This window comes from Chrysemys picta, unplaced genomic scaffold (assembly GCF_011386835.1).
Source record: "Chrysemys picta bellii isolate R12L10 unplaced genomic scaffold, ASM1138683v2 scaf276, whole genome shotgun sequence".
In the NCBI taxonomy this organism is placed as follows: Eukaryota; Metazoa; Chordata; order Testudines; family Emydidae; genus Chrysemys; species Chrysemys picta.
In genome coordinates, this window is record NW_027052983.1 from 44916 (window position 1) to 61489 (window position 16574).

At 51.5% G+C, this 16574-nt stretch overlaps 1 protein-coding gene across 1 annotated transcript; it reads right to left on the bottom strand.

Annotated features, from left to right (window-relative positions):
* Positions 1-479: 479 nt before the first annotated feature.
* Positions 480-9961, bottom strand: LOC135978473 (maestro heat-like repeat family member 5). Its single transcript, XM_065579406.1, has 8 exons — positions 9814-9961; positions 9000-9115; positions 5418-5572; positions 3483-3609; positions 2275-2465; positions 1494-1631; positions 1218-1335; positions 480-686 (listed from the first exon to the last, which is right to left on the bottom strand). The coding sequence occupies exons 1-8, from the start codon at positions 9959-9961 to the stop codon at positions 480-482; spliced, it is 1200 nt and encodes a 399-aa protein (XP_065435478.1).
* Positions 9962-16574: the final 6613 nt, after the last annotated feature.

Here is a 16574-nt window from a genome sequence, read left to right on the forward strand (position 1 = left end):
GCTGACTGCAATGTCCTGGGAGATGGAGCCAAGCCCCTCCCCGTCGAGGAGGTAGATGATGTCTCCAGCTTTATGCATGGCCTCCATGACACACACTCCATCCCTGTCACCGAACGAGTCCATGATCGCTGGCAGCTGGGCCTGTAACAATTGCACCTGCAGGAATGAAGAAGGCAGCTCATTACTATCCTGGGTGACAGCCTGGAGCACATGCTGGACCATCCCACTCCCACCTATGAGAAACCACGGCTGGCACAGCCCCCCAACGGGGCAGAAAGTCATTCTCCTCTCACTCAGTGCCAACTGCTCACTGTAACCTTTGTCTTTGCTCACCCCGCCTCCCCCATTGCATCACATCTGCAATCAGGGGTCAGCTCACGGGAGCAGGGACCATGTCATGCCTTGATTTGCTCAGTAACGCACCTCCAACATTTGAATGCCGTGCTTTAAACAACAAGGCTTGTGTGGGGATCTCGCTCTCATTTCTGAGCTATTCGATAGACATGGGCTTCCTCGGTCCCCGGGCAATCCACGCCTCTCACCTTTGCTGGCTGGAGCACAACACTGCCAAGGCCTCGCAGACTGAGCCTACGTATGATGGGATTTTTGTCCTGGGTCCATTCCATGAGCTGCGCCTTGAGCTCTGATTTTGTCACTATCGTCTCAATGGAAGGACTCTGGAGCAACTGGAAAGAGCCAAATCAACATCCGGTTGAGGAGCAGAGGTCTTCTTGTGGGGTCTGTTCCCTGGACAGTCATCTTTACCAAATGGCCACTTACTCCCGTACAAAGTCTCTGGTCTGTAGGGAGCCAGTTGCTGCTCTTTCAGTTGGTTCATTCCCAGAAGTTAGACTAATGTATAAGTCACAAATAAACCCCCAGGGAAAGGGGAATCTCCAGGCCCCATTGAGTGCCATGGAACAACCCCTGGGGCAGAAGAAAAGCAGACCCCAAGAAAAGGTGAGGAGAGAAGCATGGCCTTGGGGCAGTGGTGAAACATCTCCTCTTGTCACATGATCCCATCTAGGCACATCCAGCCAGGGGCGATCTCACCCTGTCTCTCCCTCCCTCTCTCTGCCGTGCCCCACAGCCATCCATGTGTGGAGAGGAGCTAGCTGGCTGTAGGCTGCTGAGCTCCTGACAATGTGCCCCAGAGCTTACTGGCCTGAGCTGCTCTGCAGAAAGCCCACTTGTGCCTGTCAATTAATGAATCTCACCTCAGTGCAGAAAGTCATGGCGATATGTCTCTGCTCATCCTCCTTCTGACTCTGGACAATGGTGACGGCCTCTCTGAAAACTGCAGGGAGCTGAGGGTTCTCAAACTCGATCATGGCTCTGGAACATGGAACAGAAAGTGCCTTGTGGTTATCAAGGGGGAGAGAGAGTTCCTCACTAGTTGCTGGGCTGAGATGGCAGCTGGAACAGAGGAATATTTCACACGGAAATCCCATTGCCAAGAGAGACCCAATGAAGAGGAAACTTTGGGCTCCTACCTTGCAATTAGGCCAACACCCTGCGAGTAGTAATATCGGGAGGATATCATGTCCCAACCCTGCTGTAACTGGATGCCGGCAAATTCCTTCCAGTATCCGGGCATGGAAAAAAGAGTCTTCACAGCCTCCACTGACGTGCTAAAGACAAAAAAATCCCAGTGTCAGGCAACGAGATCACCCCCAAGCATGGCAAATCTGCACAAGCCCTGGGACACACAGCATGGTCAGCAGTAGCTAGCGACCCCGAGGATAGATCCAGTGTGATATCATGGTGCTTCCCTTCCCAAGGGGCCCTGTCTACACTGCAGATTCATTGAGTTTGTAACCAGTTACTGACACTAGCTTCTTAAGATGGTTGGTGTCATCACTCAATACGGTTGAATACTTGATTCTTTACTGTGGCAGGTAACAGGACACAAGCGGGCATGTGCGGCCAGATCCTTAGTTGGTGTAAGCGAGCAAAGCTGTGTCAGTTTACAGCACCTGAGGTGGCCTCTGGCGCTCTGTGTTTCCACTGACGCTTTGGCAGGTGGCACATGGGGATGGATGCACAAACATGACTGCTGCCTGACTGTGTAGTGAAAGCAGCTGGCCTGTGGACGGAGTCAGATGAGCGAGTGTGACTCACAAGAACACACGGCTCTCAACCCTTTCCCCTCAAGAGAGACCTGCACCGAACTGAGCCTGGGCGAACTACAGCACCCGAACAAATGATGGCCATGAACAGAGCACACGTGTTTAGCAGAACAAATCTGTTCTTCCTTTTCCTTTCAGTCATTACCTTAGGGGGCTGAGGCAGCTGGACCCCTCCTCGGGGCTGGATGTCTCGCTGGCCCTGTAGGTCCCTGGCAAGCGCAGCTCCATCACATACTGCACTTGCCTGACGCAGAGGATGAGCATCTGGGGATACATTTCCAGGATGGCTTCTCGGTATCCCCACAGGAAAAGGACCTCGTAAATGGTCCTCATTGCCTGGAGGGGGGAAAGAATTTCAGTCAACTATCCCAATCTGCCACCTGCCACCTCCACAGGGTATTAGAAAAGAGGATTGGCTCCTGAGAGGGGAGGAGACATTTTGAGGCTCCTGAACCATCACCCATTCCTGGAACGAAAGCAGGATGGAGCCCTATGGAAAGATCAGAAGACTCTGGATGACGTTATTCCCCGTTGTTTCTCTTAATGGTGCAGACCCTGTGCTTTGGCTTTCCAGCCATGACTGGACGGGCTGAAACCATCCTGAGGAGATCCGTTCGCATAGGCCCAGTGTTTCTGGCCCAGTCAAAAGTACTGGACATCTCATGATCCCATGCTGGGAAGCTCTCTAGTCACAGTTTACAGAGCCAAGAGACACCGAAACTGCAGCTGCTCACTAAAGGGCCATCTAGAGCAGAAGACAACTGAGCCAGGGTACCAGCAGATAAACCACTTCAGATCTGTAACTTTTACCTGGGGGAAACTTTCTTTACACGTCTTTAGTTTGCTAGGAGGTGGCCAGGACACACTAAGGCCTGGTCTGCACTACAGAGTTAGGTCAACGCAAGGCCGCTCACCCAGCATCACCCTAACTATGGAATTTCCTTCCCGTCGGCAGAACTGCCCCTCGGTTCCAAATTAATAACAATAATAATTAAAAATCTCTCCACGAGTGGCAGAGAGTCCAGGTTGATGCAGTTAGGTCGATGCAGTGTCAGTGTAGACACCGCATCGCTTACGTCAACTGGCTTTCAGGAGCCTCCCCACCCTGACCGTACAATCAAGACGAGCGCTTCTGGCGAGGACGTGCACTGCCGACACAAGCAGCAAAGTGCAGACACACACAAGGGATGGAATTGCTGTGGCGGCTGTATGCCGAGGTAAGTTAGGTCGACTTCATTGTGTAGTGGAGCCATGGCCTGAAGCTAAGAAGGGGTGAAGCTCCCGCGCACACACAGATGCACCATCCTCCCTGCGGTGGCGGGTTGGCAAAGTGACATCTCAAATCTCACTTACAGCCAGAGACACATTGCCGCTCTTCTCCTCCCGGCGTCTCTGCTGGAGCTTGTCCAGCAGCTGCTGCAGCACCTCCCTGGTGAGCTGTGGTTCTTCACCCAAGGCCTTCCACAGCTCAATGGCACATCTGCAAATTCAGAAACAGAAGTCTGACCTTCCCTGCTTGGCCACCTCTTGCCCTCCCCAGGGAGAGACTTGGCGTGTAGGCAGGAAAGGCATCTCTCAGAGGACACACCGATTGGTGCAGAGAGGCTGAGGCAGGGCAAGTCCCTTCAGAGAACGTTGTATTTATTCCTTTCCCCTAATGGGCTATTGTTCCTGAAGCTACAACCGCTGTTTCCAAGACAGTGACCATGTACTGACCACAGAGTGACCACCAAACTGTGACCCCCAGACTGTGCAAAATTCTGCTCTGTTATGCTAGGGTCAGTCCCGAGGAACTTGCCTGACCTCACTGGAGTTACTCTGGCTATTTGGGGGTGTAACTGAGACCCAGCGTTTGGCCAAGTGTCTCTTAACAGCTCAATCCTACTGCAGTGTGGTGGGCAGGGTCAGACACTGAATCAGAACATGCCCTGATAGGAGAGGACTCAGGAGTTTGGAAGGGGAGATTGTACTGCCCAGTGGGACAGAGATGGAAGGAAACTAGTACTGAAATCCCCCTCCTCTCTTCTCTCCATTCTTGCTGATCTAAGCACTGCTGGTCCTCGCAGGCATCTGCAGAGGAAGACTGCAGATGGATCCAAAAGACTCCAGTCATTGGACTTCCAAGTTTGGTGAGGAAGGTCGGACATGGTGGTCAAGCCCTGGGGACATTGAGAATTAGGTTGGACAAATCAAGAGTAAATGGCCTGGATTTGAGATCTTCAGGAAGCTTGGCTGAAATTCTGTGCCAACGCTGCCAAGTTTCTATAGCTTCTGAGCACAGACCCTGGAAAGCACTGTGGCTGTTTCAAGGAATTCAAACCTGAAAGGTTTACAAATCAAACATTCAAATCAATATGAAAACCAGCACTGTATTCCTCTGGTAACTGCATTGGGTAAGAAAGTCAATTTCTTTCGTGCTGCTCTTCAATTTGCTCTCCCATGTGACACAGATTTGTCTGTGGTCAGTGCAGAACTGCACTGCAGAGGATGCCGAGGAAAGCCGGCGTTTTGACCTCTGGCTAGGGTCCAGTTGGGTTTCACGGCCCCTAGGCACATGGGGATTGTGTTATAAACACCTCAGCTGGATGACTCTGCAAAGTGATCGGCAATAACCAGCAGGACTCAGATGAAAAGAGGCACTCACCCCGCTCAGAGCCATTATTCCCGGCTGTCTGCAGACTCAGGCAGGCTGCACTGCATTTACGCTCAGGTCATGTGTGGATGATTTTTTTTGTTGTTGCAACAATAAGGGCTGGAAATTTGTGTCTTAAGAGATTTATCTCTGCTGTACAGCTCCATAAGGATGAGTGCATTTTCTCAGCACTTCCTCAGCCATGGAATAACTAGGGATCTGACTACAGGTAACAATCCTGCACTGGTCCCCAGGGGACAGACAGATGGGCCTCATGGGCCTTTTCCATCTCTGCCCTCTCTCACGCAATAGGGAGCAGCCAGACCTCATGACCCAGGGATGTGGAGTGAGCCCCAAAGTCATTTATTGGCCCTGTACTGGATCAGAGAGCAAGTGGAGTGACCCATCGAAATCAGGACAATGCTGGAATTCTCCAGAAAACTGGCACGTCTCCATCCCGGGGAGTGCAGGAGGAGGGGTTGGCTCCTCAGTGGCTGTGCCTGGGCATGTCCTCTTAGTGAGAATGGACAGCTCTCTGCACCGCAGGAAACTCCCTCCAACTGTGTGAGCCTGACAGACCCTTCCCGGACGGTGGCCTGTCTGTAGGAGCAGGAAGAGAAATAATGGCCCGAGGTGATAACAGAGCAGCTCCCTACCTGTCCGATGACAGCGTGTGCGCCACACAGCTCAGAACCACATCCTGGGGGTGGGAGCGAGCCAGCAAGGCCGTGGCCCTCAGCGCTGCTTTTCTGGCTCTGGGATCACAGACGTCATCTAGCCACATTAAGATCCTTCCAACAACGTCTCCAACCTGGAAGAAAGCCAGAAAGTTGAGGGATGGATTTATCAATGAGTGACCTCCTCCCAGGTAACCCCATCTGGCAGCCCTGCAAACTGCCTCTCACCTCACTTTCCCATCTCTACTCCTCCATAATCTCAAGAAAGAGGCTTTGACAAGTACAGGAACCCCAGTCTTCCTGAGGTCTGGTTTAGCACCTTAGGCTCAGAAACACACACAAAAGCCTTCCCCAAAACCTGACCGTGGGCACAGCTCAAACTCCCCTGATGTCCCAGGGCCTTCCCTGCCTTAGCAAACTGCTCGCAGCCCTGCTCTCAAGGGCTTCCCTGCAGGAGCCTTTCCTCCATCTCTGCAACTTCCTGTTGCTCTTTCTACCACGATCAGTTCCTCCAGACCAGTGGTTATCAACCTAGTTTCCGTGTGGGCCACATCCAATACTATCTCTTTGCCCCTGAGGATGTCCCAGGTAGAGAAGCACTGCTCCAAACCTAGCTGGTTCTACGGATGTACCCCAGAGCCCATCCCAGCGATGGCAGGCAGGGCTACGTGGATGGGACTAGCCAGCTCCAGGCCCCAGCCCTATGGAGAACCTCTACACTGTGGGATTTTAAAACCTGGCGTAACAAATCTTAAAGCCAGGTCTCTAACCTCGGGCTCAGGCTGTGGCACTCAGAACAGCAGTGCAGACATGGTGACTTGGGCTGAAGCCCAGGCTCTGAAGCCCCCTCCTCCCCTGGCTTCAGAGCTCAAGTTCCAGCCCAAGCCCAGAAGAGGCTGCATTGCTGTTTGGCCCCACAGTGCCAGCCCTGGGAGCCCAAGTCCATAGGGCCAGGCTTTACGGCTCCTGCTGCAGAGTTTGCAGCACAGGGTAGACAGACCCGAAAGGGACAAGCCACCCCCTAGCGCTCTTCCATGAGGAATCGATCATTGCTCTTTCCTCTCCTGAACAAGGAGCAGGAGCTACAACCCGGGTGGCTGGATTCTGTTGACCTGTTCTGCTAGCAGGAGGTAGAGCCCGGCACAAATCAATCTGCTGATTGAGGGGCCATTTGTTAACTTCCCGCCGGGACCTGCTGGAAACAGGGAACTTGGCCAGAGACAGGGACGACCTGCAGGGAACCCGAGGAACAGGCAGGTTTGGGGAGGAAGCTCAGGCTGAGGATTCGGTTCGTTTATGAGTCTCCGAGTTTCCAGGAAAGCCAAAGCCCAGGAAGGGAATAAGTCTGCACTGACTCGCCACGGGCAGGCGGTATTTGGAGAAGGGCGGGAATGTCACCTATTTCCAGGCTGAGTGATAAAAGGCAACGTTTAAAGAACTGTAGGGAACATGAACCCTGATTCCTTTCTCAATAACCCACCTGCGCAGGCTTGGGCAAGTCAAGGAGCTCTCTGGACTTCAGTTTCCCCAGGTGTCCAATGGGTTCAATTCCTACCTCCCAGGAGGGTGGTGGAGTTTCATTAATCGGGGGAGTAAATGATACCGAGAGCCTCCTACCCAGGGGATGTAGAAATGAAGTCTGCCAGAGACCTCCCTAGGCCAATCTAATTCAGGGGGGCAGACACTCAGATCTGTGGGGATGGGCAACAGGATCAGAGCTTGGGAGAGACAGAGAGAAAAGTGCAAAGCCAAATTCCTCCTGATACTTCAGCTGGACAAACAAGGCCCTGCAGCATGTCTGAGGAAACCATGTCTGCTCCTGGAGCCTAATGTGGAGGCCCATTGGCAGACTAGGTAAGTGCTGCGCTGCCAGGGCTGGGGCTATCGGCACCTTCAGTGTGGCTGGGCTGTCCTCAGGGACGTGTCAGAGCTCCAGCGGGCAGAGAGCACGTTACAAACCTGACGCCGCGGATCCCCGCGGCCAAGCGATGAATGGAAAGGGGCTGAGCCAACCTTCAAAGCACCATGCCAGCGTGTCCCAGGAACGGTTTCCTAGGAGAGGAAATTCTCCCCTCCCCCTCTCTGCGCAGCATCCTCTGCCCCACGGCGGGAGTCTCTTACTCTCTCCATCTTGTCTCCGTGTAGAGATACGATGGCCCTCAGCTCTTCCTCTGCGGCTTTAAATCGCTCCAGGGTGGGTGTTGTCAGACCCTTCACGGCTCTCATCAGCAGGGCTTGGGGCTGGGCTGAGGAAAGCTGCTCCCCAGGGGTCTGCGATGAACAAGGACAAAGCCTGTTGGGACGGAGTATTTCCATTGGGCAGCTGCCCTGGAATAGTCTGTCTCCGCGGGAGTTCGGCAGGGCCTAGTGAGCATGGAGACTCCGGCTGAGCCCTTTTCTTAAAAAGCCTCAACAGGTGCCGAGGTTTCCTCAGTCTTTCATCCGCTCCCCTCGCCCCCTCTGCCTGAGAAGAGATGGGAGCCTCTCAGCCAGTGCTGGGACCCCAAGGGCCACCCCATTTCCTCCCTCTCTAGCCCCTCCTCCCAGGAGCCCAGCTTGTGCTGAGAAAGCCCCAATGGCCTGCAAAGCCCATTCAAGTTGCTTGTTGAGTGCAGCCGAGGGGTCGCTGGAGAACCTGCCCCACGTCCCATCCCACCCCGAGCGCCTGAGCAGATTGGCTCAGCAACTCTAGCAGCCCACGGTGTCTGCGTGGAAAGGACTGAGAACAGGCCCCAACGGAAATGCCTCTTCCTTCCCCACCCCGCAGCGTGTGGCGCTGCCACAAAACAGGCAGAAATCGCCGGCAGGACAGAAAGTAGCTTCGACTGAAGGAGCGAGTCTGCCTGGCTGAGGAGAATCCCAAACTGTGGGCTTCTGGGGCCAGACCCTTGTGGGTCAGAACTCACTGGGCACAATGTTAGTCCAGGGGACCTGGTTCCAGGGTCTTCTAAACCCAGGGCCTGGGGTGCTGGAGGCCTTTGTCCTGGTGTCTCAGGCACGTCCTGAGTATTACTGCAGCTGGCCTGCGTGTCTGGATCAGCACCGTCTGTCCTGGATGGCAGCAGCTGAGGACACAGCAGAGCACACCAGAGTGACACACTCGCATAGCTACTCCAGCCCCCCGGCGTGTCAGAAGCTCCCAGAATTGCAGACTTTTGTATGTGCTGCAGGGTGCTCTGTCACTAATCATCAGAGTTACAATGGTGTCTCAGTGTCTACAAGTGCAGGGATGGGCCTCGTAGGATTTTCAGCAGTGCCTGTGTGCCATGAAAAGTGCATCAGAATCAGGCACCTGAGTCAGGCACTTCTGCGAATCCCACTAAGCACTTGTGTACTTCTTTAGGTGCCTAAACCCCTTTGTCAATCTGGATTATTTGCCTTATGCAAACAACCTAGAGAAACTCATAAAGACTGGCTGGAGTTGATGACGTGCAGAATGTTTCCTTTCAGCTCCCTGAGCAAGGGGCAGGTAGTTCTCCTGTCAGAGATACCAGCTCCGGGAGACATTAATACACACAGCAGGGGATGCTTTCCATTATCTCAGTCACAAAGCGTCATTACCATTGTCATATGGGAGCTGCTTGGTAATGAGGGGATGGGAGCGCGCTCTTCTTCCTGCTCTTCTGGACTCCCTTTTCCCCACTTCCCCTTCGACTCAGACGGCTCCTCCTTCGTCCCTGAAGCAGAAAGAAACATTCGTAACATTTCGCTTTTCCATGTGTTATCCCTGGTTTACAGAGGACGGAAGTCGGGCCCAGAGCCCTGAAGCGACTTGCCCAGGGTCAGACTGAAGGTTGTGGGCAGAGCTAAGCAGAGAACTCCGATCTCATGGCTCTTCGCTGGGGGCTTTTACCACATGAGGCTTCCTCTGATCTAGGGGCCAGTTTCTTTTCCATGGTGTATTCTACTCTTCCCCTCCCCTTGCACAGCGTTCCTGTCAGTGATGGGCAACAGGCCTCATTTGCACTTAACCCCCCAAGAAGTAATGACTCAGCTCTGGTACGGTTCCCAGCTGTGACCTGCTGAGACCTCTGGAGCATTTTACTGATGAAACAGACCCGATCCAGGAGACAAGAAATGATTTCCTACAACATCCAGCCTCTCTGTTCTCCTTACAGCCTGGAGCAATGTTAGTACTCCCCACCCCACAGTGCCAGACCCCCCGAGGGGGGTGATCTGACACTGTCAGCTCTCCCCACCTCAGCGATGGACCTCGGCCACCCTGTCCAGGAGGATCCGGCACTAAATGGATTCCAGAGTCTGAGGTTCCCATCACTGTCCCGTGAGAAGCCCTGATGTGTAAGGCTTGTAGAGTGACTGGTGTGAGTATTCCTCACATGCTCCTCGCCACAAACCATGTGGATTGAATCCTCACCTGTAAGATCCAGTTCAACTTGTTCTGTGTTCTCCTGCAGCTTCACCTCCTCTGACTCCACCTGGGTCTCAGCTGTTTTCTTCTTCAGGGACAAGTGCGTCCACCTTCGTGGTGAAGAAACTGTTCTCTCCTCATTGCTCTCTGCCATCAAGGTGTCAGACTGGCTACAGACACAGAGTCTTTTCATGCCTGATAAGATGGTCCATGAGCATTTGCTTCTCTGGGGCTTCTCTGGCAAGGCCTGTTCTTGCTGGCTGAGGACAGAGCATGCCTCGATTGCTGCAGGTTGGGGGAACACTTTGTGCACAGGGATCTCTCTGTGCTCCCTAGAGGCGAGTCTTTGGAAAAAGGAACGAAGCCTGGAGTAGAAAGAAGGAGGAAATGGGTTTTTCTGTCATTCTCTAAAGGAAAGGAATTAGTTTGCCCAGGATTCACAGATCCAAGAGACTGGTCTTTTGAAGCCAACTGCTCCAGCCAATTCATACAACCAAGAACATAAGCAACACAAGATCGCCCAGCCTGGGTAAAACTGTCTGACAGTAGCCAGTGCCCCAGAGGGAATGAACAGGGAATGATCAAGTGATCCATTCCTGACGCTCATTTCCGGCTCCTGGCAAATGGAGGTTAGGGACACCATCCCTGTGCATCCTGGCTAATAGCCATTAATGGACCTCTCCTGCATAAATGTATCTAGTTCCTTTTTGAACTCTGTTAAAGTCTTGGACTTCACAACATCCTCCGGAAAAGAGTTCCACAGGTTAACTGTGCGTTGTGTGAAAAATACTTCCTTTTGTTTGTGTGAAACCTGCTGCTTATTAACAGAGACTTCAAAGGGGGCACTAGGATGTGACTAAAGGACCATTTGATCTGTAGTTAAACACTGTACCCCTGAACTCTACCCCCATGATTAGACCCAGCTGAAGACACATGGGACCGTGGTGAAACAGAAATTCTTCTGCAGACGTTCTAGGGCCTGTGTTATGTAGGGGGTCAGACTAGATGATCAGGACTGGCCTTAGAGCCTTTGAAACTATGAATTTCTGAACCTAAAGATGGCTCTAACTGCTAGTGTGAAGGTTGCTGCTCCTGTCCAAGAGGAGATACTTTGTCTGAGGTTTCCTTGGGGAAAGGCACCTGGATCCCTGTTCCCTCTTTCTCATAACCTTCCTTGGACAGAGCACATCACAGGTTCTCCCCTTTTGTTCTCTAACAGGAAACCTCCATCCACCAGATCTGTAATTCCTCCCTTGATAGCACAGTCGCTGGCTACATTTCCTAGCCTGACTCTCACCTCATGGATCTCACGCCTCCTCTGCCATTGGGCAGACATGGAAACAGCAAAGGTCAATTTATATTTTCTTTGGTCATTGCCTGGGTCTAGTTGCAAAACTGCTTCATTATTAACCCCACTCCTTTGTGCACAGAATGTTGGGACTCTGGGAACAGATGGGGCCAAGCTGAAAACCAATAAACCTTTGTTCCCAGAGAACCCAGTAAAAGGAACAAAAGATTGTCATCAAGAAGATTTGAGGGTCTGGAAGGATGGATTTGCAGCTGCAAATATGTTGATTTATTCTCAACTATTTCAATATCTGGAATTTATTAGCATGGGGAAAATAATCAGTAAACTTTAAATGAAGAATTTCCCATGCTATTTATAACATGCAGTCAGAAGTTTGGCCACCAACACAATAAGAAAGAAATCACACCGAGACCCATGACCAATGTAGGCTACAGTTTATTTAAACCCCTTTCCTGGAAAGGAATTGCAGGGGGGAATTTACACATCTATTGTATAACCCAATGGGGGTATAGTAGAATTTGTAGAGAGTTTTGAAGTCTATCTCCATGAGATTATTTCTGAGAGAACTGCCAAGATGACAGCCAGGGGATGGGAGTGGAGCTGTATCCCTTTCAATAGCTTAAGATTTCTTTCTTCTGCATTATTTGATCTCATTTATGTGTGTTTCAATCATGTAAAGTCTGAGATAGATATTGTCTCAATACACATACATTAGCCAATCATTACATGAGACAAAAGGTTTAGATTCACAACTTGAAGGCAATGAGTGAATTAGAACATAACAGAACATAAGAATATAAGAACATAAGAACGGCCGTACTGGGTCAGACCAAAGGTCCATCTAGACCAGTATCCCGTCTACCGACAGTGGCCAATGCCAGGTGCCCCAGAGGGAGTGAACCTAACAGGCAATGATCAAGTGATCTCTCTCCTGCCATCCATCTCCACCCTCTGACAAACAGAGGCTAGGGACACCATTCCTTACCCATCCTGGCTAATAGCCATTAATGGACCTAACCACCATGAATTTATCCAGTTCTCTTTTAAACGTTGTTATAGTCCTAGCCTTCACAACCTCCTCAAGTAAGGAGTTCCACAAGTTGACTGTGTGCTGTGTGAAGAAGAACTTCCTTTTATTTGTTTTAAACCTGCTGCCTATTAATTTCATTTGATGACCCCTAGTTCTTGTATTATGGGAATAAGTAAATAACTTTTCCTTATCCACTTTCTCCACATCACTCATGATTTTATATACCTCTATCATATCCCCCCTTAGTCTCCTCTTTTCCAAGCTGAAGAGTCTTTAATCTCTCCTCATATGGGACCCGTTCCAAACCCCTAATCATTTTAGTTGCCCTTCTCTGAACCTTTTCCAGTGCCAGTATATCTTTTTTGAGATGAGGAGACCACATCTGTACGCAGTATTCGAGATGTGGGCGTACCATCGATTTATATAAGGGCAATAATATATTCTCAGTCTTATTCTCTCTCCACTTTTTAATGATTGCTAACATCCTGTTTGCTTTTTTGACCGCCGCTGCACACTGCGTGGACATCTTCAAAGAACTATCCACGATGACTCCAAGATCTTTTTCCTGACTTGTTGTAGCTAAATTAGCCCCCATCATATTGTATGTATAGTTGGGGTTATTTTTTCCAATGTGCTTTACTTTAGGGGCAACTCCAAGGGAAATACTATTTATGGAGATATCAATGTAAATTTTACATGAGTTTTGTTATCTTCCCTTTAGGTTCTATCCATGGAAATTCACCCATACTCGTCTGCTGAAAGATAAAATCATGGAAATCTGCCTCCAGAGAACGTGGAAGGCTGACGCAGACGGGGAACTGAAAGATGCCCACATTCAAATCAAAACGGAACGTTGAGAACTGACTGTTGCAACGCTGGCCCCACCAGTCCCTAGGACGGGGGTGGCCAAGCGGAGCCTGAGAAGGAGCCAGAATTTACCAATGAACATTGCCAAAGAGCCACAGGAATATGTCAGCAGCCCCCCATCCGCTCTCCCCCTCCAGCCCCCAGCACCTCCCGCCCACCAGCAGCCCCGCCAATCAGCGCCTGGGAATCTGGGAATTACCTTCTGTAAAAACTCATCTTCTTTCGAACACCTGTGGAAATTGGTTCAAGAAACTGATTCAAGAAGTTGTTGACAGATGGATAGTACGCGTCTATCAGCAGCTCCTTGGGTCACCAGCCGTCGTCAACCAAGCCAGTTGGCAGACTGAAGGCAGGGCAAGAATGCTGAAGCAGAACATTCTTTGCTGTTGGGATACGTGACATCACAATAAACTTATACATAAACACACCTGGACACCCACCCAGAGAGACACGCACCCACAGAAGCTAGTAACATTTACAACATTGAGAGATGCACCCAAAATCTCTAGTATCAGAGGGGTAGCCGTGTTAGTCTGAATCTGTAAAAAGCAACAGAGGGTGCTGTGGCACCTTTAAGACTAACAGAAGTATTGGGGGCATAAGCTTTCGTGGGTAAGAACCTCACTTCTTCAGATGCAAGTCAGACTTGCTCCCAATACTTCCGTTAGTCTTAAAGGTGCCACAGGACCCTCTGTTCCAAAATCTGTAGGAATTTTGATTTGGGGGAGCGGATCATAGGTGCTGACTGCATGGGGGAAAAATTAGCGGGTGCTTAGCACCCACTGGCAGCCAAGCTCTACCCTCCCTCCAGGCCATCTCCCGCTAACCAACTCCGCCCCCCTCCCTCCCAGGGCCTTCTGCCTGCCACAACACACAGCTGTTTGGCGGCATTCAGGACGCTCCCAGTGGGTGGGGGAGGAGCAAAGCCGTAACTCACCCAGAGACGTGATTTTATGAAAAGGTTTGGAGGCCCAGAAACACGTTGAAAATGTTGGAAGGCCCTGTGGGAAGGAGCAGAGCGTTGGGCCTGTGGGGTCGATACGATGACTCAGTGGAAGCTCTTTGGGGCAGGGAGAGCTTTGTGTGGCTGGGCAGGGCCTAGCAGAATGGGGCCCCGGGCTCAGACTGATGGCTGTGCAGCCAGTGGCAGTACAAACAAATAACAATGGGGGGGGAACAAAGCGACACATCTAATCGTTGGGATTTTACACAAAGACCTTTCAGAAGAGCCCCAGACGGTGTCTGAGCTGGCTCGGATGAGGCAGCAAGGGGCAGCGCAGCCTGAGGCAGTGAAACTGCCAATCCCCCAGGGAGCAGTGGAAGCAGGCCCAAGCCGTAGCAAAGAGCGGTTCCTGCCGGGAGACGGGAAGCAGGCAGATGGCAGCTCTGTGGGACAGAGAGTGTCTGTTTGTTCTGTATGTGGACGGCACCTGGCACAATGGGGCTGGTCCCTGAGTGGGGCCTGTACACAATGCTAATAAAACAAGGGGATTTGTTAGATTACTGGCGAGCTCTGAATCCCCTGAGTGCACAGGTGGCAGGTGACGGGGCAAGCCCTGGACAGACGGGATCTGCCCAGCCAGGGCAGCATATGCAGGACGGGGAAGGGGAAAGGCCATTGGGAGTGTTTCCGCAGAAGCAAAGAAATCAGGGAACCAGCCCAACCATGGCGGAGTGAGGCTGTTCCCTGGGCTAGATCTCCACAGACAGCAGTCATGGGCAGGCTGGGAGGGATGGCCTGGATTCACTTTGGATTGGCTCCAGTGTAAATGAGACGAGAATTGTCCCAGAAGGGCCCAGGTACAAGAGTGACAGACACTGTAGGTGGAGCCTGTGAATAAAACAATTAGGTGCATTATAAAACAGTAGTAAAATAATCCCCCTGCTCCCCTTCTGCTGATGGGGGACCCCAAGTCTGATCTTGTACCTGTCCATGGGGCATCATCACTGAATGGGGGAGCTGTTAACGAGGCACCTCAGGGATTGGCTGTAGCCCCTCACTATTCAACTTTGTAATTAGCCATCTGGAAGTAAATATAAAATCACGGCTGATAAAGTCTGTGGCTAGCACAGCTTGGAGGAGTGGTAAATAATGCTAATGACGGGCAGTTGTACAGAGCAGCCTGGATGGTTTGGTAAACTGGGATTAGTAAAACAAATGCAGTTTAATACAGCCAAAAGCCAGGCCCTGTAGCTGGGAACGGAGGCTGGTGGCCACACCTAATTCAGACCCTGGGTCTGTGTTGGAGCAGACGGGCGTGTCTGGCTCAACAAGAGAGGGTGCTGGGGTCCCGAGCTGCCAGGGCAGGAAAGCAGGGGCAGAAGTAGTCTTGGCACATCGGTTGGCAGCTCCCAAGGGGCTTTCTGTGATCCAACCCGTCACAAGGGACAAAACACTCCAATCCCTCCTGGTGGAAGGAGCCAGGTTTGCTCTTCAAATTCTGTCCTTGGTAAATGTCCAGGTCTGGGAATATAACACAACAGCATTTCTAATGGGAAGCTGGCTGCAGAACAATTAAACTGCTGAGAGCTCCTATGCAGGAGGGGTGGGAATTCAGTCTCTGTGTTCTGTCAGTGCAGCTAGAGCAATAGGAAAACCTCACCACTCACTGTAGCAACTGTCTACTCCAAAGTACTACAGGAGCATTTTAAGTGTAGACAGCCTGAGAGTGAGACCAGATCTACCTCCAGTTGGCACTAGGGATGCACCAACACTACAGCAATGACAACAGTTCAATCCTGCCAGAGTTGGCAGGATTCAAACCTACATGGGAAGGCCCCAAGGAATTTCTAGTCCAGCACCTTAACTCCTCAGCCACAACTACCTGATGGCCATTGGCCTTCCTACACTATGATTCTCTTCTCAGGAAATTATCACTTCACGTTGTTTGCTCAGACCAGCCTCCCCGGCCCACTCACTGCTGTGCAGGGCTGTAAGTGTGTCCATTGCTGGACAGCAGGAATTCCTGCCCATTTCCCTTCCGGCTGGAGCAGGATTGGAGTGTGTTTGTGTTAATGACATTGCTGTAGATTGTTGTTCGTTCCCCATCTTGGCTATTCAGACAGTCCCTTTCCCATTCAGATCTCCAGCATCTCATTCCAATAGCAGGTCCGGTTTTCTCTGGGGCACTGCCATGTTTCATGGGGTTGGTGAGTGAACTCAGCCTTGCATTCCGTCCTTGATGGGGCAGGACAAGGGTGGTCAGTTTTGTTGAGTCACAAAGTTGGCAACCCTAGATCCAGGGGAAACAAACACCCAGCGAGGCTGGACAGGGGCAGGACTTCAGCTTTGAGGGGAGGGGTGGGGGTGGCAGTGACATCACAAAGGCCTGTTGCAGGAACTCAGCCTATTGGGCAAAGGTGGTGGGGAGGGGGTGACCTCACAGAGAGACCCTGACATCAGCCGGGCAGGACAGAGGTGCAGGGCCAGGCCAGTCTCTGAGACCCCCCCGGCTTTGCTGCCGCAAGTCTCCTTCGCGAGGTCTCTCCTCGAGGACTGAGAGAGAATTAGGATTCACGGATGTGAGCATGAGGAGGAACCGCTGTGGAGTTTTCTCCTTT

Excerpts from the sequence above, each read along its gene's own strand:
- LOC135978473 (XM_065579406.1), bottom strand. The coding sequence starts at position 9,961 with ATGGCAGAGAGCAATGAGGAGAGAACAGTTTCTTCACCACGAAGGTGG. Across the intron at positions 3,610-5,417 it reads CACACGCTGTCATCGGACAG|ATGTGCCATTGAGCTGTGGA; the intron begins GTAGGGAGCTGC and ends CTGAATTTGCAG. Across the intron at positions 1,632-2,274 it reads AGCTGCCTCAGCCCCCTAAG|CACGTCAGTGGAGGCTGTGA; the intron begins GTAATGACTGAA and ends TTTTGTCTTTAG.